Source organism: Myripristis murdjan, chromosome 17 (genome assembly GCF_902150065.1).
Source record: "Myripristis murdjan chromosome 17, fMyrMur1.1, whole genome shotgun sequence".
NCBI classification, from domain to species: Eukaryota; Metazoa; Chordata; class Actinopteri; order Holocentriformes; family Holocentridae; genus Myripristis; species Myripristis murdjan.
The window spans coordinates 13,835,545-13,854,580 of record NC_043996.1 but is presented as its reverse complement, the minus strand read 5'-3'; the positions used below and the strand labels follow the sequence as shown (position 1 = coordinate 13,854,580).

The window sequence follows — 19,036 nt, the reverse complement described above, 5'->3', positions numbered from 1 at the left end:
GAAGTTACCTTTACAAATTTTGGGAGACTAACCTGATGTCTCCACCTTGTGTTTCAGAGGGGCTCCTGGCTCCCCAGAGAGGCCTCCCTCCACCTCCTCCTGGCCACTCCCAAGTCCTCCATCCCCAGAGACACATCTCTGGACCTGGCCTTCAACCCACACCGGCTGCTGCTCAAGATCACCCATCCACTGAAAACCATCCACATACAAGGTTGGTCCCAGCAGGCCACTGTAATCAGCAGTGCCTCTTGTATTAAGGCTTAATGCTGAAATGTGTTTTTTGTGCAGGACAACTTGAGCAAGAGAGGAGCATAAAGACAGGAAAGCTGGAGCTATTGATTGATGGTAGTCATTACTACATCATGGTACGTGTAAAGATTTTCTGTGACGTTAGTTTGGATTTTCCAAAGGGAGGTCCAAGTCATATATTTTAATGTTCCCTTTTGATATCCAGTGTGATATTCATGCTAATGAGTTTGTCTCCTATAGGGTTTGGTCGACACCCAGACCCTCCTGACAGAACAGAGGACACGTTATCACCTGGAGGCCAAAATGGCTGCTGAGGGGCGTCCTATGATCCTCTCTGCCAATGTTACTCGTGGGCTGGGCAGGAAGACCAGCTTGTCTGTCACTGTGAAGAATGTCTTCAGAGAAACAGTCTCATTTTCAGGTGTCCTGTCAACAGACAAATATGCATTTATTAATGTATCTTTGAAAGCACTATGCCTATACAGACAGCTTAGCTTTTACCAAACAATAATTATACTGAGTTTATACATAGTCACTTGAGTGTGACAGTTGCTGAATGGACAATAGACAATAGCTCTAACTGATGACTGTCCATAGTGGCCCTTGAGCGCAGGCTGGATGACAGCAGCAGACAGTACTCTGTGGAGGCAGAGCTGCTCTTACCTGGCGTGGTGGGCAGCAGGATCCTGGGACTGATGGAGCGGAAGGGCTCACTGTGGAGCTCTGCGCTGAGGCTAAAATATGGCCTGGGGGGTGAGTGACTGGCTTAGAAAAGCAACATTTTTCTGAATTTGCTTGTTAACAATATCATACTCTGAAGTCTGCCATCAAGCAACAGGTGATAGGTGCTTTTCTATCATATTATGACAAAGGAAATTATACACTTACACATAAATTACTATTTTAATCATGATGTGTCTGTCATAATGTCACCCAGCAGGATTTTTTTATGGAAAGATACACTCTTAAGTTGCAACAGAAAAGACTGCCCCATTCCCTCTAATTAGACCCCATAGATTCACCCTTTTTGTAGAAAGCAAATTCTGATGTCAGCTATAAATAGATAGATTTACCTTTATTGATCCCCCCGAAGGGTAAATTCAAATGGCACAGAAGCAGCAGTAGTTAACATCAAAGTTAATGTCAAAGCAAAGCAAAAAATTGGACATAGATCCTACAGACACTTCTAATTCCCTACAAGGTAAAGCATCAAAGCATCAAAGTATAAAGCATCAAAGTATAAAGTGCAAACCATTTTCCAAACAGCAGCAAGTGAGCTCTATCCAGTGAAAAGTTGGATATTTTGCCTCTGCCTCTTTTGATTTAGAATGATCACAGACATGAACAGGAACCTGCTGTGTGCAGTTTCCTGAAGCCTCATTACTGTTATCTCTGGTTACCATTTCAAAGCACAAGCATGCATAGCTACCGAGTGCAGCTTTATGGATGAACTGGGTCAGAAGTAGTAAAATTACTGTAATGATATAATTGATTTTTGGCTATAATTAGTAACTATTTATAGTACACCACTGTAGGATGATTTTGACCTTTGACTCTTCCACAGATGATGCACGGCTCCTGCGTCAGGAGTGCTACACCGCCCAGAGCCTGAGAGGTGAGAGGGACCCAAACCTCACCTACATTATGAGGGCAGATCATGAGTTCTACTGCTCCAACTCGGCTCCCATCAACCACAAGGTAACTGCAGATACGTTTCATGAAACAAGAAAGTTTAGTTATTTCACCCCCCAAAAAAAATTTTTTTAGGGTGAATTGCTGTTTAATCTGTTTAACTTCACGCATTTTGTTATTTGGGTCTATTGACCATATGACATAGAGAGCAAAACAGTCCAGCACAAGTGAAGTAACTGTGATTGAGGCATCAGCTCACAGATCTGTGGTTTTCCTTGTATGATACTATCATGCTCAGATCCAAGTGCGGCATGAGGAGAGCCCCAGCCACACCAAATCTTCCCTGGATATGAGCTATGGAAAACACTGGGATGAGATCAACAACAAACGCACACTCCTCCTAAGCCAGTCCTTCAAAAACCAGTCCACACAGAATCACACCAGTTACACGCTGGAGGTAAACACACCGGATCTGTGTTGGTTTGTCATCTTTGTTTCAAATAACTCCTGGTTTTCTCCTGCAAGACAGCAGCAGCTTTATTCAGTTATGAACACATGCATGCACAAACACCTTTATACACCTAAACATATCTGTATAATTAAGCAGTCTCACATCCAATAATATAACATAAATAATACATACAACATTTACATAATGCTGTACCTTTAATACCGGTTTACTGCTGTGAGATAATGATTGTATTTTCATGTTTAAAATGGTAAACACTTCTTTTTTGCGCAACTTAATAGAAAACAAGTCTTCCTCTCCTGCTTACTTTGAATCCAGTTCAGCCTCCAGGTGCCGGAGAAACATTTAAATTACAGGACGCAGCTCCTGCACTCCCACCTGAAAGAGCAGGGGTCTGAGAGCAGCACCCACCTCAAAGTCAACTACAATGACCTGATGCCACTGGTGGCTGGACTGCATTGGAAAAGGCCTCCCAAAGAAGCCTTGCAGAAGAAGTGGGAAGGTAGAGTAGACCCAGTCAGTAAAACATCACTATGTAGAGATATGTTTTAGCCAAGGTTTTGTCATGCAGTGCCTCTTTAATCATATTACATTATTTGACTTTTAATGTGTGTTTTGTTGGTGCAAATCATGTAAAACTCAACCTTTTGCTGTTGATGTGTTGTTAGTACACATGATTGTTGTACATCATGATGTTATGTACTCGACCTGCAGCGTGGTGCTGATCAGCATTGTGTCTTTTTTGATCAGGCACCTTTAATATGGACACACCCTGGTTGTACATTTACACTGCCCACAAACTGAGCCAGCACCAGCGCCACACATTTCAACTCATCTCGGAGCTGACAGCCAGGAAGTGGCTGACTGTCCGTAACCTCATCCTGGATGGCATGTACAGGGACCGAGGAGGGGAGAAGGAGGCCCGCCTGGACCTCTACACACCAGCTGTCACCTACCTCAAAGTAAGCAGGGAAGAGAGCACTTCATCTGAACATTCAAAGCACCAGCATTTAGTTTATTACACAGGACCAGCTGAATAGTAAAGGAGTTCACGCAAAATACAGAAAGATAATTTTCCTCTTGCACCTAGTGCAGTCTATCCATCCAGATGGTTTCTGTGTGATTTGGCGAGGTTTCAAGTCTGCCATGGTCTTCCCTGTCTGGCAGTGACACAGACCAGTGCAATTGGGCTGGATAGGTATTTGCTTGTGGAATCAAAAATTTACATGTGAAAAATTTAAAAGCAACTGCTGTTCCTGCTACTGACAGACTGCCTCTATCCACCCCCGATGACAGCAAATTAGAGGTGGATAATATATACAGATTCCTGGTGTTCTTTGGCAGGAAGAGCACTAAACTCCACCTCTGTTTTGTACTGTATTGGGGTGCTGGAAGACGGGTGAATTTGGCAGACTGGAAACCTCTCCAAATCACCCAGACACTATCTAAATTGATTGATTGCACAAGGGGTCAGTGGGATATATATATTTTAAAATATTTTTGGGTGAACTGTTAATCTAATAGCATTTATGAGTATATTATCCATCATAACTGGTCTACACTGTCATGGTATTGGCATTACACAAAATGTCCTCCCTCTACCATACATCAGGCAGCCCCAAGCAGCTAAAAAAAGGGAGAGCACCGAGCACATGACACCCACATTTTCTGTCCCACCGACTCTTCCTCGGTGCTGTCCCCAGGCAGGTGGCTGGGGCGTGGTGGGGAAGCGGGGTGTGAAGGCCTCCTGCTCCTTAAGCTCATTGTGGACCTCTCCCCTGAGAGGAGATGTCTCTCTGGAGGCCTCTAAGTACAGTCACACCCTGCAGATGGCCTCCAGTTACGGCAAACACAACCTCAGCTTGGCTGCAGCTCTCAAGTCCACGGACAAGGTGGGTGGAGAAACTGGGCCGTGCCTGTGGAGAAGGTGTGCCTCTTTAAGTGTCAGATTAAACACTTCTTACAACTTCCATAACAAAATTACACATGCAGATTTTGTGCTGTGTAGTGACTCTTTGACATCTGACGTTATAACCATCTATTGCTCTAATCTTACTTATTTAAGAGTTTGAAAAAGAGGCTAGTGATGGTGAAGATGATCTTGGCAGAGCCCAAGGGCCCGTCCACAGAGCTGGAGATGGAGGGAGCAGTGGAGGAGCTGAGGAAGGACAAGAGGATGTACCAGAAAACTGCCAAGCTATGGCTTAGGTCTGCACTCCTCATTGATTTAAAGGAACTTTTCGCTCAGAATACCAAAAAATAAGATATTTTCTCACGTAGTCAAAGTGCAATCCAAACATCTGGACAGTTTGTGTGATTTGATGAGGTTTCCAGTCTGCTGTGATCTTTACTGTCTCCTATATTGCCTCCATCAAGTATAAATTAGGGGAGGATGTAGTTTGCCCTCAGTAGGAAATAATCCCCAACAGAAATATTGGCTCCTAGGGCATTATGCCAGGTATCCTTGTCATTGTTTTTGGAAAGAACTGTTGCTGTTGAGTTTTTCAGATGTACATATTTGACAGTTTAAGCTTCACAAACAAATATCTGGATATCTGGCTATCTGGATGGATAGATTGCACTAGTGTAAGTGGGAGATATCTCTTTTTGGGGATTTTGATTGAACTATTCCTTTAAGACCAAAGAGTCTGTTGATGTATTATACGATGATGATGACAAGAAACAGTTACGATGACAAAGATGCTATCGACAATAACAACATCCTCTCGTGCAGACAGCCATTCCAGAGCTTTCCTCAGAGCCTCCTCCTGCGGGAGACTTTCACCGTCGACCTCCTCAAAGGCCTCTACATCCTGGAGTCTAGAGCCGGTTTCCACAGCAGCGGAGAGCTTGTTCACACCCTCACCCTTGGCTACCAACCACCGAGCCCTTTTGTAAGTTGGGGCCAATTTAACATCCTAAATCACCATTTAACATTTGAAAAAGGAGGCTTAGTTATTATGAATTATGACCAATGTCTGTTGTCAGTGATTTGTTTTATGAATCTCCTCATGCGTAGGTTTGCTCCGCCCTGATACACCCCTTCAGCTCCTCCACTGTACCATCAGACTCAGAAATCTGTGTGACTGTTACCAGCAACCAGGTAGTAACCAGACTGCCCTGTGTAACTCCATGCGCTGACCCAAAACAGACAATAATTGAATATGAAAGCAACTGCTTGTGAAAGACGAATCTAATTTACTATATTTTTTGCTCTATGGGATGCTTTCCCACAGCTCCAGAAAGAGGTACATGGGAGGTTACGGATCGGCAGCAAGGACAGACTGACCTTCTTTGGGCAGGTTCTGTTGAACGCCTCACACTCAAAGCAACAATCGGTGAAAGTTAGAGCCAACATCACACACCAACTCCAGGTAAACCAACCAGTCAACTGAGGAAAAGAGAGTTGAGTTTATATTGATTAAACAGCAGCAACAGTGAAAATATTATACTCATTACACTGATGGAAACTTTGTCTTGAGTGCATATTTCCGTATTTATCTATTGATTTATAGATTTATATTAGACGGAGTGCTGATGATTATGGGTATATATTGAGGTCAGTAGTGTAATATTTGCTGCACAGTTATGTCCAAAACTTTATTTACAGTGTAGAGATGGCCGACCGTTGAATCCGTGACCATTGCTCAGTTCACTGTCATGCTGTTACAGCTGCAGCTCCCCTCCTCTGCCATAGTGGAGGGAGATGTATGTTGGAACCCCAAAAACAACACCGTCTTTGATTATCTGGCCGGAGGGAAATTGAGGATCGAGCGGCAGGAGTGCAAAGTAAGTAAAACCAACTGTAAAATTCAGTTGTTGTACTGTTGATGTTACCAGCGGACCAGTAAAAGTATGTTTTCCTTCTTTTCTTTTAGTTTTCTGTACGTCTGAATGGAACATCAGGCAAAGTTGGTTTGTATACCTCTCTCAGTCATCCCTTCAAATCCAAGCTTCCCAAAACACTAGAAGTAAGTCACACTTGGGTTTTGCCATTTTATAACATTCAGTGATCACAAAATAACAACAACAAAAAAGCCTGTGATAAATTCAGTTTGCAGATAAAATAAGAAAATCTGTGTCTTTTACCCTCTGAGTTTTCTGTCAGCGTTCTTGAAGTGCTTTTTTGTGATTTCACATTTCAAGGCTCAGGCCACTGCAGACATGTTTGTGGCAGCTGGTAGAGGGAGCAGCTCTGTGTGTGTGAAGGCTGATGGAAAGGACAGAGTGCTGCTGGATGCTCGGATGACCCACTCCCTGCAGAGGGGCAGAGCGTTTGGCCTCATGGTGAACCTCTCCCAGAGCCTGCTGCCTACTGCCACTGACCTGCAGCTAAACATGGCTGCCAACGTCTCCTCAAACAGGTGTGTGAATGTTAGCCCTGCATTCGCTTGTGCTGAATCTGGTGTATTTTCATGCTTATTCACTGAAAGATCTACTTATTCACACTGTAGTGCAACTCATGTTATTTTGCATTTCTGTGTTTGGCTAATCTCCTGCACTTCCAGTGTGTCTGTACATGGCTCTTATGCCCAGGGACAGGAGGCCTTGCTGGTCCAGGTGAGAGGCTCTCTGAACCACACGCAGGGTCTCCAGCTGGCTGTGTCCGGGGATCTCAGGCACTCCATGGCCAGCCTCACCATTTTGCCCTTGACCCTGGGGTTGGATGGGGCACTGGGACAGACTGACACACTGACTGAAGGTATAGGTTCATTTGGAAGTGCTAGGCATGGTAATAAGTATGGACGTCACAATACCAGTGAATTTCCACAATTTATGAGATTCCATTCAGTACACACTCCTTTATTTAAAACCTCTGGATAAACATTAACTTTGAATGAATGGAATGAATGGAAACAAATGGCTGGATGACAGGATGCTGGATGCTTTGGGAGAAACGTTGCAGAAATGTGAAGTAAACACATTTAATAGATTTTACACCAAACATGCAATATCACTGATATGGTCCTTTAAGCTCTACTGTGAGCTGCTTTTGTGTGATTTGAATGTAGGGTGTGCAACTTTCTTAAAAAATGCTAAAAAAAAAAAAAAAAATCCAAATGCAGGACATCATTTGACATTTTTTGGTACATGTGTGTGTGCATGGTTGTGTGTGTGAGTTGCAGGGCAGCTGAAAATTAGAGTGATGGAGGCGTTGTACAGTGTGGAGATGAGGCACGAGGATGCTCCTGAAATTTCCTGGGATGGAGAAGATGAGGAGGACGCGATGAGAAAAACATCCCGCAGTGCTCGTGATTGGCTGTGTGCTCGGTCAGGCGCAGAGTCCTTGTGTGTGAATGTGAGCCGCCAACTTGGAGATTATGGGATGGGTGGCGTCTACACCCAACTCTCTCACTCTTCCAACCTGCTCACTGCCACAGGTAAGCGCCGTCATTATACATCAATATGTTTTTTTGTTTCTTTTTTTCTCTCTTTCTGTCTTTCCCCATTGAGTGTAGACTTGTCACTTAAGGGCCTCTCATGTTACTCCATCCTCTGGATTCAGGTGTACCAGCTAACAGCAGTGCTCAGGTGAGCTGGGCACAGGAAGCGGGTCGACTGTCAGTCCTGGCAGAGCTGCAGGCCGGAGCTGAAAACCTGAAGGCTGAGTTTACTGGAGGCAAGACCGGCCAGCCTCTCCCTCGATGGGAGTTCCTCTCCAGGTTGCAGCACCAAATCAAAGTCCTGGTGGAAAGCGGCCTGGCAAACTCCATGCAAGCCAGAGCGCATTACCAGGTGCAGGACTACTGTGATCATCTACTTTTCAGTTTTGGGCTTGTTCTCATTCTTATTATGAACTGAAGTCTAATTTCTGTCCTCTCTGTCCTTTGCATCACAAAATACATTTTTATCTTTTCCCCTCACATTCTTCAGGTAGAAACAGATGGGGTGAACACAGGACTGATCCTTCACTTAGAGGAGGAAAGGATGGCCAATGTCTTTTTCAGTGTTGGTACAAACAACAGTACAGCTAGATTGACAGCATCCCTATGGCAAGACATAAGGCAGCTCAAGGGGGTGATACCCACCTCCTTACAGGTGAAATTGATTTTACATAAAATTCCCTTGGGATTTTGTTTGTGCACTTTCATATTATGATTAGTCAACTATATATTTACTCTTTACAGTGAATCAGATATGCTTGTTTTTTGAAAAACACAAAAAATATTTTAGTTGCATACAGTTTCTTGCCGAAGAATGCCTGCAAACTAGATCTGTCTACTTCTAATTGGTTCATGTTGAGAGTGGATAGTGTGCTGGTATTCTCCTGCAGGAAATAGTTTCCAGTGAAACACTTTGCAAACTCTTCATGGTTTATGCCAGGTATCCATGTTTTTTTTTTTTTTTTTTGTTCAAGATGGATACATTGCACGAGGACTAAGTGAGAAAATATAGTTTTTGGTATTTTGGTTGAACTGCTCCTTTAAGCATTACTTATATCAAATCATTATATATAATAAAACTTTGGGTATTTTATAAAATGTGTGCCTAAGATTAGCACGTGTACCACAAGCCACAATGTCACTGCTCCAATATTCTGTAATTCCTCCCTGAAAATCTTCCATCTTCTCTCCCAGTTTTTCCTTTGAAAAACAAACTGTGCTAATGGGGGGTGTTGTTTTCACAGATGAACTGCACGGGGGACGCCACTGCAGACCGGCTCTCAGGCCAATGCTACGGAAGTGTGGCAGGCCGCCCCGTGGAGGTACGAGCCTTTCGCTCCTATAGACCACACAACAGGCTCTGCTACGGCCTTGTGCTAGCTCATGTTAGCCTCAGTGCTCAAGCTAAGGGCTGCTACAGTCCTAACGGTCAGACAGAGCTCAGGGCTAACCTCACCCATTCTTCCAGGCTACTGCTGACGTCCCTGGGTTTGCCTACCAGCTTGAGTCTCAGGCTTCGGCTCCGGCCTGGGCCTCTGAGGTGGGCCCTGGGAATCGGGTTGGCGGTTGGCCCTTGGAGAGTGAACTTGAATGTGGGACTGAGGCTGGAGGTGGCTGGTTTGTATGGCTGGCACGGGCTGGTTGACTATGGGGCTCCTGGTGTTGCACACAAGGCTGAGATGGGAGGTCGGGTGCGACTTGAAAACTGGTGTCACATCTGGGTGGATGTCAGTGGCATGTGGGACTCAGTCAGCTCCAGTCTGTTGGTGTCTCTTCAGTGTGAAGGGGTGGGGAGGCTGGTGTGGATGCAGGTCAGGGACAGTGAGGGTGGTGCACCACGAAGGACCTCCCTAACCATACACGGAAGAGCTGGGACAGATGGACTCAAAGGTTCCCTGGGTTTTGAAAATCAACAAGACTCCCTCCAATGCCTTTTGTCACTTTTGCTAAAGGACTGCAAGGCTGAGGTGGGCTGGACCCTTCAGCACCACTGGGCCTCTTTGGCCCCAACCGTCCCAGAGAGAGTGGACATACAGGGTTCAGCGCTCCTCTGTGATCTCTCCCTCTCTGGAAGTGCCTGGGTGTCTTTCAACACCCCCTCTGCCCAGCTAGACATCACAGTTGCCTGGGAGCCCTACACCTCCCTCAGGGTCATACTCCAGCATAACTTGACCTTGCTGAGGGCTGCTGGTGTACCAGGAGGACTCACTGTTATCGTGCTGTCCGGGTCCAGTCAGGCCCAGCTGGAGATAGAAAGTGATGTGTGCTCTGTGCTCGTTTTGGGGAATCAACAGAGGATAGGAGAGGACCGAAGAGCCAGCTGGAGTTTGTCTGTCCGTCAGCAATGTGTCTTACTGAAGGTTAGACAGGAAACATGGGGGCATGACAAAAAGTCCCAGAAAACATGTTTCCCAGCAGAAGGAAAGAAGCGGAGACATCTTCACCTTGGAGATGACTTTACACTTTCCATCACAGCACAGAGTAACACTGATGACACTGATTCTGTTTTCTCTTGAATATGGTGCCGTTTTATCTGTAAGCATTGATATGTCATTAGCAATTTAAATGATAAACTTGGTTTAACCATCGTAAACAAATAAGACCATGGTGACATCAGTAGTATAGCTACTGCTGTGTTTCACAAACTTGAACCATAATTCCCATAAACTCTTTTGCTTCCAGTCACAAAGAGGAAGCTGCTGCCTGTCCCTCTTCCCCTTTCCTGGCCTCGCTCTATGTTCTCATTTGCTTTACTGAAGACAATAAACAGAGAGGTGATTTTTCCATCAGCCTTTCATCTGCCGCTGTTAAAAATTCTGAAAGCTTTAACTGTATTTGCAGTGCAGAATAACAGCGCCCTCTTCTGGTTCTGTGCTGTAAAGCATTCTCCTTTTGTGGTGTATCGTAATCCCTAGATGTCAGGCAAAATCTCACCTTTTGGCAAATGTATAATTCAGTGTAGAAGCATGTATGTATAGGCTACCAGTGTTCTCACCAATGGTCTTATTTGTTTATGGTTATATCAAAGTAGTAGCTGAAGAAGTTGACATTTACATGGCATCAAAAGTATAAGACTTTTTGTCAGTGCTGTTTTGATGAGTTTGTGGTTCTTGTCCTTTGAGGGTTTTTTTTTTTTTTTTGTCCACAGACTCTTCTGCCTCCGCAGTTCTCTGTGAAATTCTCCATCATCCGTTTCAGCTGCACCACAAATCTGAATGCACATCTGCAGATTGGAGGAGAACAGAAGGGCAGCCTTAGCCTGTCTATAGCTTGTCATCCTCACCTTAGACTCAGGAGCTCCATGCAGCACTCCATTGAGGGGATACAGGCTTTGGGCATACCCACTCATGGCTCCCTGGTCTTGGGTGTCTTAACTGCAGATGTCCCTGGTGTGGAGGTGGGCCTGGAGCTAGGACATTGCTATTTCAGGGTTAACATGGGAGAGACTAAATCTTCAGAGAAAGAAAGGAACCAGTCCTCTTACGCTGTCAATATGACCAACTACTGTCCCGCTCTACAGGTAAGGAAATTAAGAAATGTATCTGTCTTCAAGTTTGAATTGACAGAAAAATTGGCAGACTTGGTTTAGTTCAGTATCAGCTTTAAAAAGCAATATCAGTATTAATCCAATAGAGTTCAAGAGTTCAGCAGAGTTATTCTACTTTAAAAAAAAAAAAAAAAAAACAGATTGTAAAAATTGAAAAATGAAGTAATGTTAGTACTCCAGTACGTGAGCCACATGTCTGTGTGTCCATCTTCCTTAGGGAACCACCCTCCCAGTCTCACTGGTTCTTCAGGGCCTCCTGTCAGTGGTCCCTTGTCAGCTGACCATGTCTTGCACTCTGAGGGCAGACAGCCAGGACCTGACACTGGAACTGGGCCAGTCCTGCATGCCTCCACGCATCTCTGGGACCCTCACTCACTCCTTCCTTTGGCTGCAGAGCCGAGGCCTGCCCCAGACCTCCATCATAGAGGCCTCTGTTTCTGAGGGCTCTGGCCAAGCTGGGACTCTGCTCATCAAAGTTGGATCATGTCTCATTAGAGCTAAAGGAATCATGGAGGCTGCAGGAAAGACACAGTGGCTCTGGGATATGGAGTCTGAGTGCTCACTCTTACAGGTAGAGGTTTGTGTATGACAAATACTGAAGATATGTCATAGAAGGACAAAAAGTTTGCAGATTTTCATCCCTGCCAAAGATTGCAATAATCTTAATCTTAATCTTAATAATAATTTCACCAGTCAGCACACTTTCAGCAACACAGGAGTAAAAAAAATGAAGAAAATGATTTAGTGTCATTAGCTAGAATAAAAAGCTACAGACTCTGTACTCTTGGTAGCACATGGTTGGTAATCCCTGTATAAGATAGTAGAAGTGTTAATCAGACTGTGTCTGTCTGTATGTCTGTCAAATATCTCAGGGGACAGCTCAGACACCACTGGTCTACTTTTGATTAAACTTGGAGGAATGATGCATATTTGCATTGTGAAAATTAAACTGCGTGAACTAATGAGGGGTGCAATAATCACAGGGTAAAATTTCATCATTTTATCAGAAAACACCTGTGTTTAAAAACATTAAAGTGATTCAAACTTAGAAAACCCTAATGTGTCTAAAGGTGTGATAGACATGAAACTACATCATTTTTTTTTTCTAAATTGTTTAATGGGGGTGTTATAATTACAGGTCAAACTTTTATTATTCAGACCTAATGTGTCAGACATACACTAGTGTGAAACTGATGCATTTTGCTGTGTTTTAGTGTTGATAACATTACACTGTTTGGCCTGATGGAGGCACTGTGCGTAAAGGCAAGAATTTCATTCTCCTGACATCTTGTTTTGAGGCCGAACCCCCTCAGTAACAGCTGCTGGAGCATAAATTTCTTTTACCACAAATCCTTTGAAAGGCCATAAAAATGTTGATAAAACAGGAACAGTTGATGCATTTTGCTACTAAATAGTCCAAGAGGTACATGTGAGGGAGAACATATTTATATTAAATATAGGTTAAAATGGTTAAAGTTTATATGTCAACACAACTGCCAGTAGTAATGGCACTGGTCTTGGTCTCTCCTTGCAGGCCCATTTGAATGGTTCAGTGTGGCAGGACACTCAGGGTATCTGGACAGTCATGGTGGACGCTGGTTTGGAGGGCAAGAGGGGTTCCCTGAGGATGAATGCAAGCACCAGGCCTGATCTGAGGCTGGAGGGAGAGCTCAGTCACAATCTTCCTGGTTTCAGAGGTCTACCAGAACATGGCAGGCTGCTAGTAAGCGGTCGGGCTGGAACACATGGATATGATGCTGACGCCCTGGTACAGATGGAGGAGTGTGCTGCCACAGCCAGAGGGGCTGTCATGTCACAGCCCAGCCTACAGGGGTTGTTGGTGTATCATAATAACTGCACAGTGGTACAGGTAGAGTACTTTTAAATAACTGAGCAGTCAGTCTAATTGCTGCCTATCAAATCCGTTCATAAAATCAGATTATTACATCCTGTTCATGATTCATCCTATTCATGATTCCAGGAATGGGGGAGTCCAAACCGGATGCATGCCTCAGGGTCCTTGGTTGTCTCCCAGACTGTTTTTGAATCTCAGGTCTCCATGGCAACAGACAACAAAGAGTTACAGGCTTCGATGGCCTTGGGGAAAAATAAGGTGTGCAAATACACTGAAACACTGATGATTTTACATTTGTAGAATTTTGCAATTTAGATTATTTGCCCATCATGTGAAAATATTCTAATCTTACAAATGATGTAATGATTCTGTGCTACTGTTTTTCAGGAGAAAAATGAAGCCTCATTCCATCTTAACCACTCTGTCCCTCTGTTAAAGACAGTGGGTCTCCCTACTGATGTTGCTATGAAAGTTAATTCTTTGAGCCCTGGCAATGGCTCACACTTTTACCTACTGCAGTGCAGTACAGGAAATCAGCAGGTAGGAGCACATCTTGCACATCTTGAAACTATTTCTGTCAGGTGTTGGCTGGAATGCTGTTGCAAACCACTCTAGCCAGTTATTTAGAGAGTATAGCAAGTTTTTCTGGCCAAGAGCCAATACAATATGTTGAGAGCATGACCTCACATGCACAGCACTTTTCACTGATTTAGAGCCATTGCTGAGTTGCCAGATAATAACTTTTTTTTGGCTGCAAGATGTAAAGAATATGCATGGAACATTTATTTTAATCTAACTGAGCAGGATGAATAATGATGAAACCCCGCCTGGAGCTGTCCTGTGGTAGAATCCAGATGATGCTGGAGGGGCCTCGACTTGTCAGTTTTTGCTCATGGCTTTACTATGAAGTCTGCCGTTGATGTGATTTTCTAAATGTCTTACAGGTATCGCAAGAGGTGACAGTGGCCAAAATGTCTGCGTCAGTGAGAGTCAAGAGTCTTTTTAGGCATACAGTAAACTACCTGAAGAAACTAGGAATCCCTGGAAACAACAGCATCCAGGTTAGAAACTCACAGATTCAACCAATCAATCATCAAGAATCAATCAGTTCTACATTTTTCTGGTGTCTTGATGTTCATGCTATGTGGACAGTCAACTATAAAATCAAGAGCAGAACAGTTTGTCCTGTCTGTACTGATATACAAAGATAGTCTCATTTGTTAAGGATTGGTTTTGGCAGGACCCAAATGCAGACACAGACACTGAGTAGATGTTGTAGATGTAGGATTTATTGTAGAATGTGATATGGCAAGGCAGACGAGGCAGGGGCTGCAGTCCTGGTGGATGATGGTTGTAAGAGACTGTGCAAAGGGACAGGCTGTCCAGGGAGAGGCCAAGGCAGACATACAGTCAAGTCCATAAATATTTGGACACTGACACATTTTTCAGCATTTCGGCTCTGTACACCGCCACAGTGGATTAGGAATGAAACAATCAAGACGTGCTTTAAATGCAGACTTTCAGCTTTAATTTGAGGGTATTTATGTCCAAATCAAGTGAACAGTGTAGGAATTGCAATACATTTTATATGTGCCCTCCACCTTTTTAAGGGACCAAAAGTAATTGGACAAACTAACATAATCATAAATCAAATTGTTGCTTTTAATATTTGGTTGCAAATCCTTTGCAGTCAATGACAGCCTGTAGTCTTGAACCCATAGGCATCACCAGACGCTGAGTTTCGTCCCTGGTGATGCTCTGCCAGGCCTCTACTGCAGCACTCTTCAGTTCCTGTTTGTTCTTGGGGCATTCTCCCTTCAGTTTTGCCTTCAGCAAGTGAAATGCATGCTCAATTGGATTCAGGTCAGGTGATTGACTAGGCCATTGCAGAACATTCTACTTCCTTGCCTTAAAAAACTCTTTGGTTGCTTGCAGTATGCTTCAGGTCATTGTCCATTTGCACCATGACGCGCCGTCCAATGACTTCTGAAGCATTTGGCTGAATATGAGCAGATAATATTGCCCGGAACACTTCAGAATTCATCCTGCTGCTATCGTCAGCAGTCACATCATCAATAAATAAAGGAGAACCAGTTACATTGGCAGCCATACATGCCCACGCCATTACACTACCACCACCATGCTTCACTGATGAGGTGGTATGCTTTGGATCTTGAGCAGTTCCTTCCCTTCTCCATTCTCTTCTCTTCCCATTAAGTTCAAGTTGATCTGTGTCTCATCTGTCCATTGGATGTTGTTCCAGAACTGCACAGGCTCTTTTAGATGCTTTTTTGGCAAACTCTAATCCTGCCTTTCTGTTTTTAGACTCTGTCTTCTCTTAATTGTTGACTTTGACACAGAAACGCCTACCTCCTGGAAAGTGTTCTTGATCTGGCCAACTGTTGTGAAGGGGTTTTTCTTGACCAGGGAAAGGATTTTTCTGTCATCTCCCTCACTTGTTTTCTGTGGTCGTCCAAGTCTTTTGTCGTTGCTGAACTCACCAGTGCGTTCTTTCTTTTTAAGAATGTACCAAACAGTTTATTTGGCCACACGTAATGTTTTTGCCATCTCTCTGATGGGTTTGTTTAGATTTTTAAGTCTAATGATGGCTTGCTTCACTGATGACAGCTCTTTGGACTTCATATTGAGAGTTGACCTCACCAGATTCCAAATGCAAATACCACACTTGAAATGAACTCTAGACCGTTTATCTGCTCTTTGTTAGTGAAATAATGAGGGAACAACACACACCTGGCCATGGAACAGCTGAGCAGCTAATTGTCCAATTACTTTTGGTCCCTTAAAAAGGTGGAGAGCACATATAAAATGTGCTGACTTGATTTGGACATAAATACCCTCACATTCAAGCTGAAAGTCTGCCCTTCAAGCACATATTGATTGTTTCATTCCTAATCCCTTGTGGTGGCATACAGAGCCGAAATGCTTAAAAATGTGTCAGTGTCCAAATATTTATGGACCTGACTGTATATACTGTTGTGCTGATGAGTTGATTAAAAGGCAGGTGAGGTGGTGAAGCAGGAGTCTGGGGAAGAGAGTTAGCCACACCGATGCTACACACACACAGACAGATAGACAGCCACAGAAACAAACAGGGGAGGAGGAGAACACAAGCTCCAGCTCCGTGACAGCATCTCATCTTTGAAGTACTTTCAGGTAGATTTATTTATTTAGTTAATGTGAAGGGAGAGGTGAGGTGGAGAGGAGTGAAGGAGTGAATACATGGAAAGAAAGGAAAAGAGAACAGAGAGAAACAATGAGAGAAGTGAAATATTTCATTATAGCACGCATCTCACTGAAAACGATTCATGGTATGGTCTAATTGTTTATTTGTTTATTGGGATTCCTATTAGTTTTTGCCAGGGTAGCAACTATTCTTCCTGGGGTCCACACATATAAAACAGAAAGCCTAACACCAATCCACAGCATACAATACAATACAACATACCCGTAACCCAAATCTCTGATTCCCCCCTACCATCCCTGCATCCCACAGATCACCTCATACCCCACGAGAGATAATAACACTAACAAAAAAAAAAAGAGTGAGAGAGAAAATGTAATAAAATGAAACAAAAAAATTAAATAAAGAAAACAGAACAAAGTTCCATTTCCTCCAGGAAAGGAAAGCACTCCATGGCAGACAGCAAAAGAAACAGAACAGAACAGATTAAGCAAAAAACTAAGCAAACCAAGATCCATGGGAAGGTCTGCATCTACAGTCATACAGCAGGCAACAGCTGACAGCTCATCCTCAGGCAAAAACTGTTTTTTTACCTATCCCATAAGAAAAGAAGATGCATTTTAAAACAAGCATTTACATGTGAATTTTTTTAAGGGAACATGGTAGCATATGCCATTGAGTGGTAGCTCTGCACAAGTGCTGATGTTACGAATGAAAACTAAGACGCTGCATAAAAATCTGTCTTCAACTTTTACCCAGGAGAGAGAGCACCATGCATGCCCTTAACATCTGCCTTCGACGAGCAATGAGAAGCTAGACGTGCAGCTCTGTTCTGCACAAATTGGAGTTTGCGCAAATCTTTTTGTTGTTGTTGTTTTTTTGTTACACCTGTACACTGTCTAAGAGACAGTGAAGACAATGAAGATAAATGATTTTTTCCCTAGTTCAGTTCAGACTTTGGGAACAGTGAACGTGAATCTTGGGACTTCAGACTATATCAAACTTCACCAGACCAGAATATAGACACAGAGATATGATGGAAGCCTCCCTAAATGGCTTTTTATATGAAAATAAGCCAGTGACTGAGTCAGTGTTATTATCAAGTAAGAATGTAGCAACATCTGGCCTTGTCTTTCTATCAAATGAAAAGCAGTTATTTCTAAAATCAAATCCAGATTTCAATCTTAGCTTTTCAAGAAGATTGTCAATGGCTTAAAAGAAAGAGAAACATTAATTGAAATGCTCAGATTATTAAATATAATTAAATTAAATTAAATGCCCAGGAAGATTTCCTGGGTTGTTTCTCACCTTTAAAAATAACACCAGATTTGTTTAATCTTAAGCCGACCAAGTGAGACTGAACTGTTTTCAATGATAATTTCAAATTAGGGCGCAACAATTAATTGAAATATTTTTTAAATCACAAGATGGCCAAGTGCAGGAGCTGCAGTTTGTTATGTAGTTAAATGTGCGACAAAATACAGTTACAAATTAAATATTGTGGCTCTACAGAGATGAACTGCCCTGCAATATTTTCCTTAAGAAAACATGATTATTTGGTACCAGTTGGCACAGACCCCAGGAAAAATCACAGTATCATCATTCTAATATTTTGTTTTCAGTGAAACTGAGAATTATAATGCACTCCCACTAAAATCATGAATTGTATTGCAATTACAATATTTTTCAAAATAATTGCGATTTTTTTTTTTTTTTTTTTACCATATTGTTCAGTCCAGTTTGAAATGCTGCAGAGCCTTTTAAGAGGAGATGCCAAGCAGGATCATTCACATTATTGGAAATTTTTGTATGGAATGATACTTGCTTTTTTGAAAGTCTCTGTACATCTCTGCTCTGCTCTGTGTGTATAGATGGAACTTGGGTCTGGTGAGGGGAAGACTGTGACCTTGCAATCCCAGTTTGGATTTCAGAAGGCAGGCTTGAGGCTTAAAATGAAAAGCTTCCCCATGACCACAGAGTTAAGAGGAACCATGTGGCACAACTGGCCATGGCTACAGGACAGGGGACTTCCACTCGTCACAGAAGTAATGTAATATCCTGGCATGGCTTGAAATAACCCCTAAAATCATTTTTTTTTTTTAATTTCATCCATTCTTCTGATCCTTTTTTTTTTTAATGATTTGCTCCTCTGGTGAGATCTTGCTAATTTCATCCCATCTTAGTTCTTCTCTTTCTTTTATATAACAGGAGCTTAAATCTGTCCTTTTTTTCTCCCCATCAAAAGTACACTCAACTTTCTTAATTAGGATAGGGAAAAAAACTGAGCAAATTTCTCATGATTCCCGCCATTTCTGTCTCAGGGCCTGTGCTCCATCCAGGGAGGCTTCTCTCAGCTTCAGTCCAAGGCTCATCTCATTATAGATGGGCAAAAGCTGCTTGTCTCTGGCTTGAATATCAGTGTTGCTGATGGACGTCTGGCCATGCTGCTCTCCTACGCCCCACCTGCTTCCTCTCAAACAGCGACACAACCCAGTCTGGACATGGCTCTGACTGCTCAGTTCAAAGGTCACATTGCATGGATGCTTGGTTTGATTACTCTGTCAAATAGCTGAAGGATAGTTGCTGAACTCATTGCTAAATACACTCAATGGCCACTTTATCAGGTACACCTGCCTAATCTAATAGAATCCAGTACAACTGTTCTGCCATAAAGTTTAATTTTATGATGCCTTTAATT

General features: G+C 43.1%; 1 protein-coding gene across 1 annotated transcript in view; it reads left to right on the top strand.

The window, feature by feature from the left end:
• Positions 1-3,223: 3,223 nt before the first annotated feature.
• The window catches only part of LOC115374855 (uncharacterized), a 37,966-nt gene continuing 22,153 nt past the window's right edge, over positions 3,224-19,036 (top strand). Inside the window, exons 1-22 of the mRNA XM_030074000.1 lie at positions 3,224-3,312; positions 4,054-4,242; positions 4,416-4,558; positions 5,085-5,244; positions 5,370-5,453; positions 5,587-5,724; positions 6,023-6,139; positions 6,229-6,321; positions 6,497-6,714; positions 6,859-7,052; positions 7,477-7,731; positions 7,857-8,086; positions 8,225-8,389; positions 8,979-9,056; positions 10,883-11,254; positions 11,499-11,852; positions 12,816-13,151; positions 13,263-13,394; positions 13,524-13,676; positions 14,081-14,197; positions 18,210-18,383; positions 18,660-18,864. Coding sequence (XP_029929860.1) covers positions 3,241-3,312; positions 4,054-4,242; positions 4,416-4,558; positions 5,085-5,244; positions 5,370-5,453; positions 5,587-5,724; positions 6,023-6,139; positions 6,229-6,321; positions 6,497-6,714; positions 6,859-7,052; positions 7,477-7,731; positions 7,857-8,086; positions 8,225-8,389; positions 8,979-9,056; positions 10,883-11,254; positions 11,499-11,852; positions 12,816-13,151; positions 13,263-13,394; positions 13,524-13,676; positions 14,081-14,197; positions 18,210-18,383; positions 18,660-18,864 — 3,979 coding nt within the window. The 5' untranslated portion in view covers positions 3,224-3,240. The remainder of the gene's footprint in view (positions 3,313-4,053; positions 4,243-4,415; positions 4,559-5,084; positions 5,245-5,369; positions 5,454-5,586; positions 5,725-6,022; positions 6,140-6,228; positions 6,322-6,496; positions 6,715-6,858; positions 7,053-7,476; positions 7,732-7,856; positions 8,087-8,224; positions 8,390-8,978; positions 9,057-10,882; positions 11,255-11,498; positions 11,853-12,815; positions 13,152-13,262; positions 13,395-13,523; positions 13,677-14,080; positions 14,198-18,209; positions 18,384-18,659; positions 18,865-19,036) is intronic.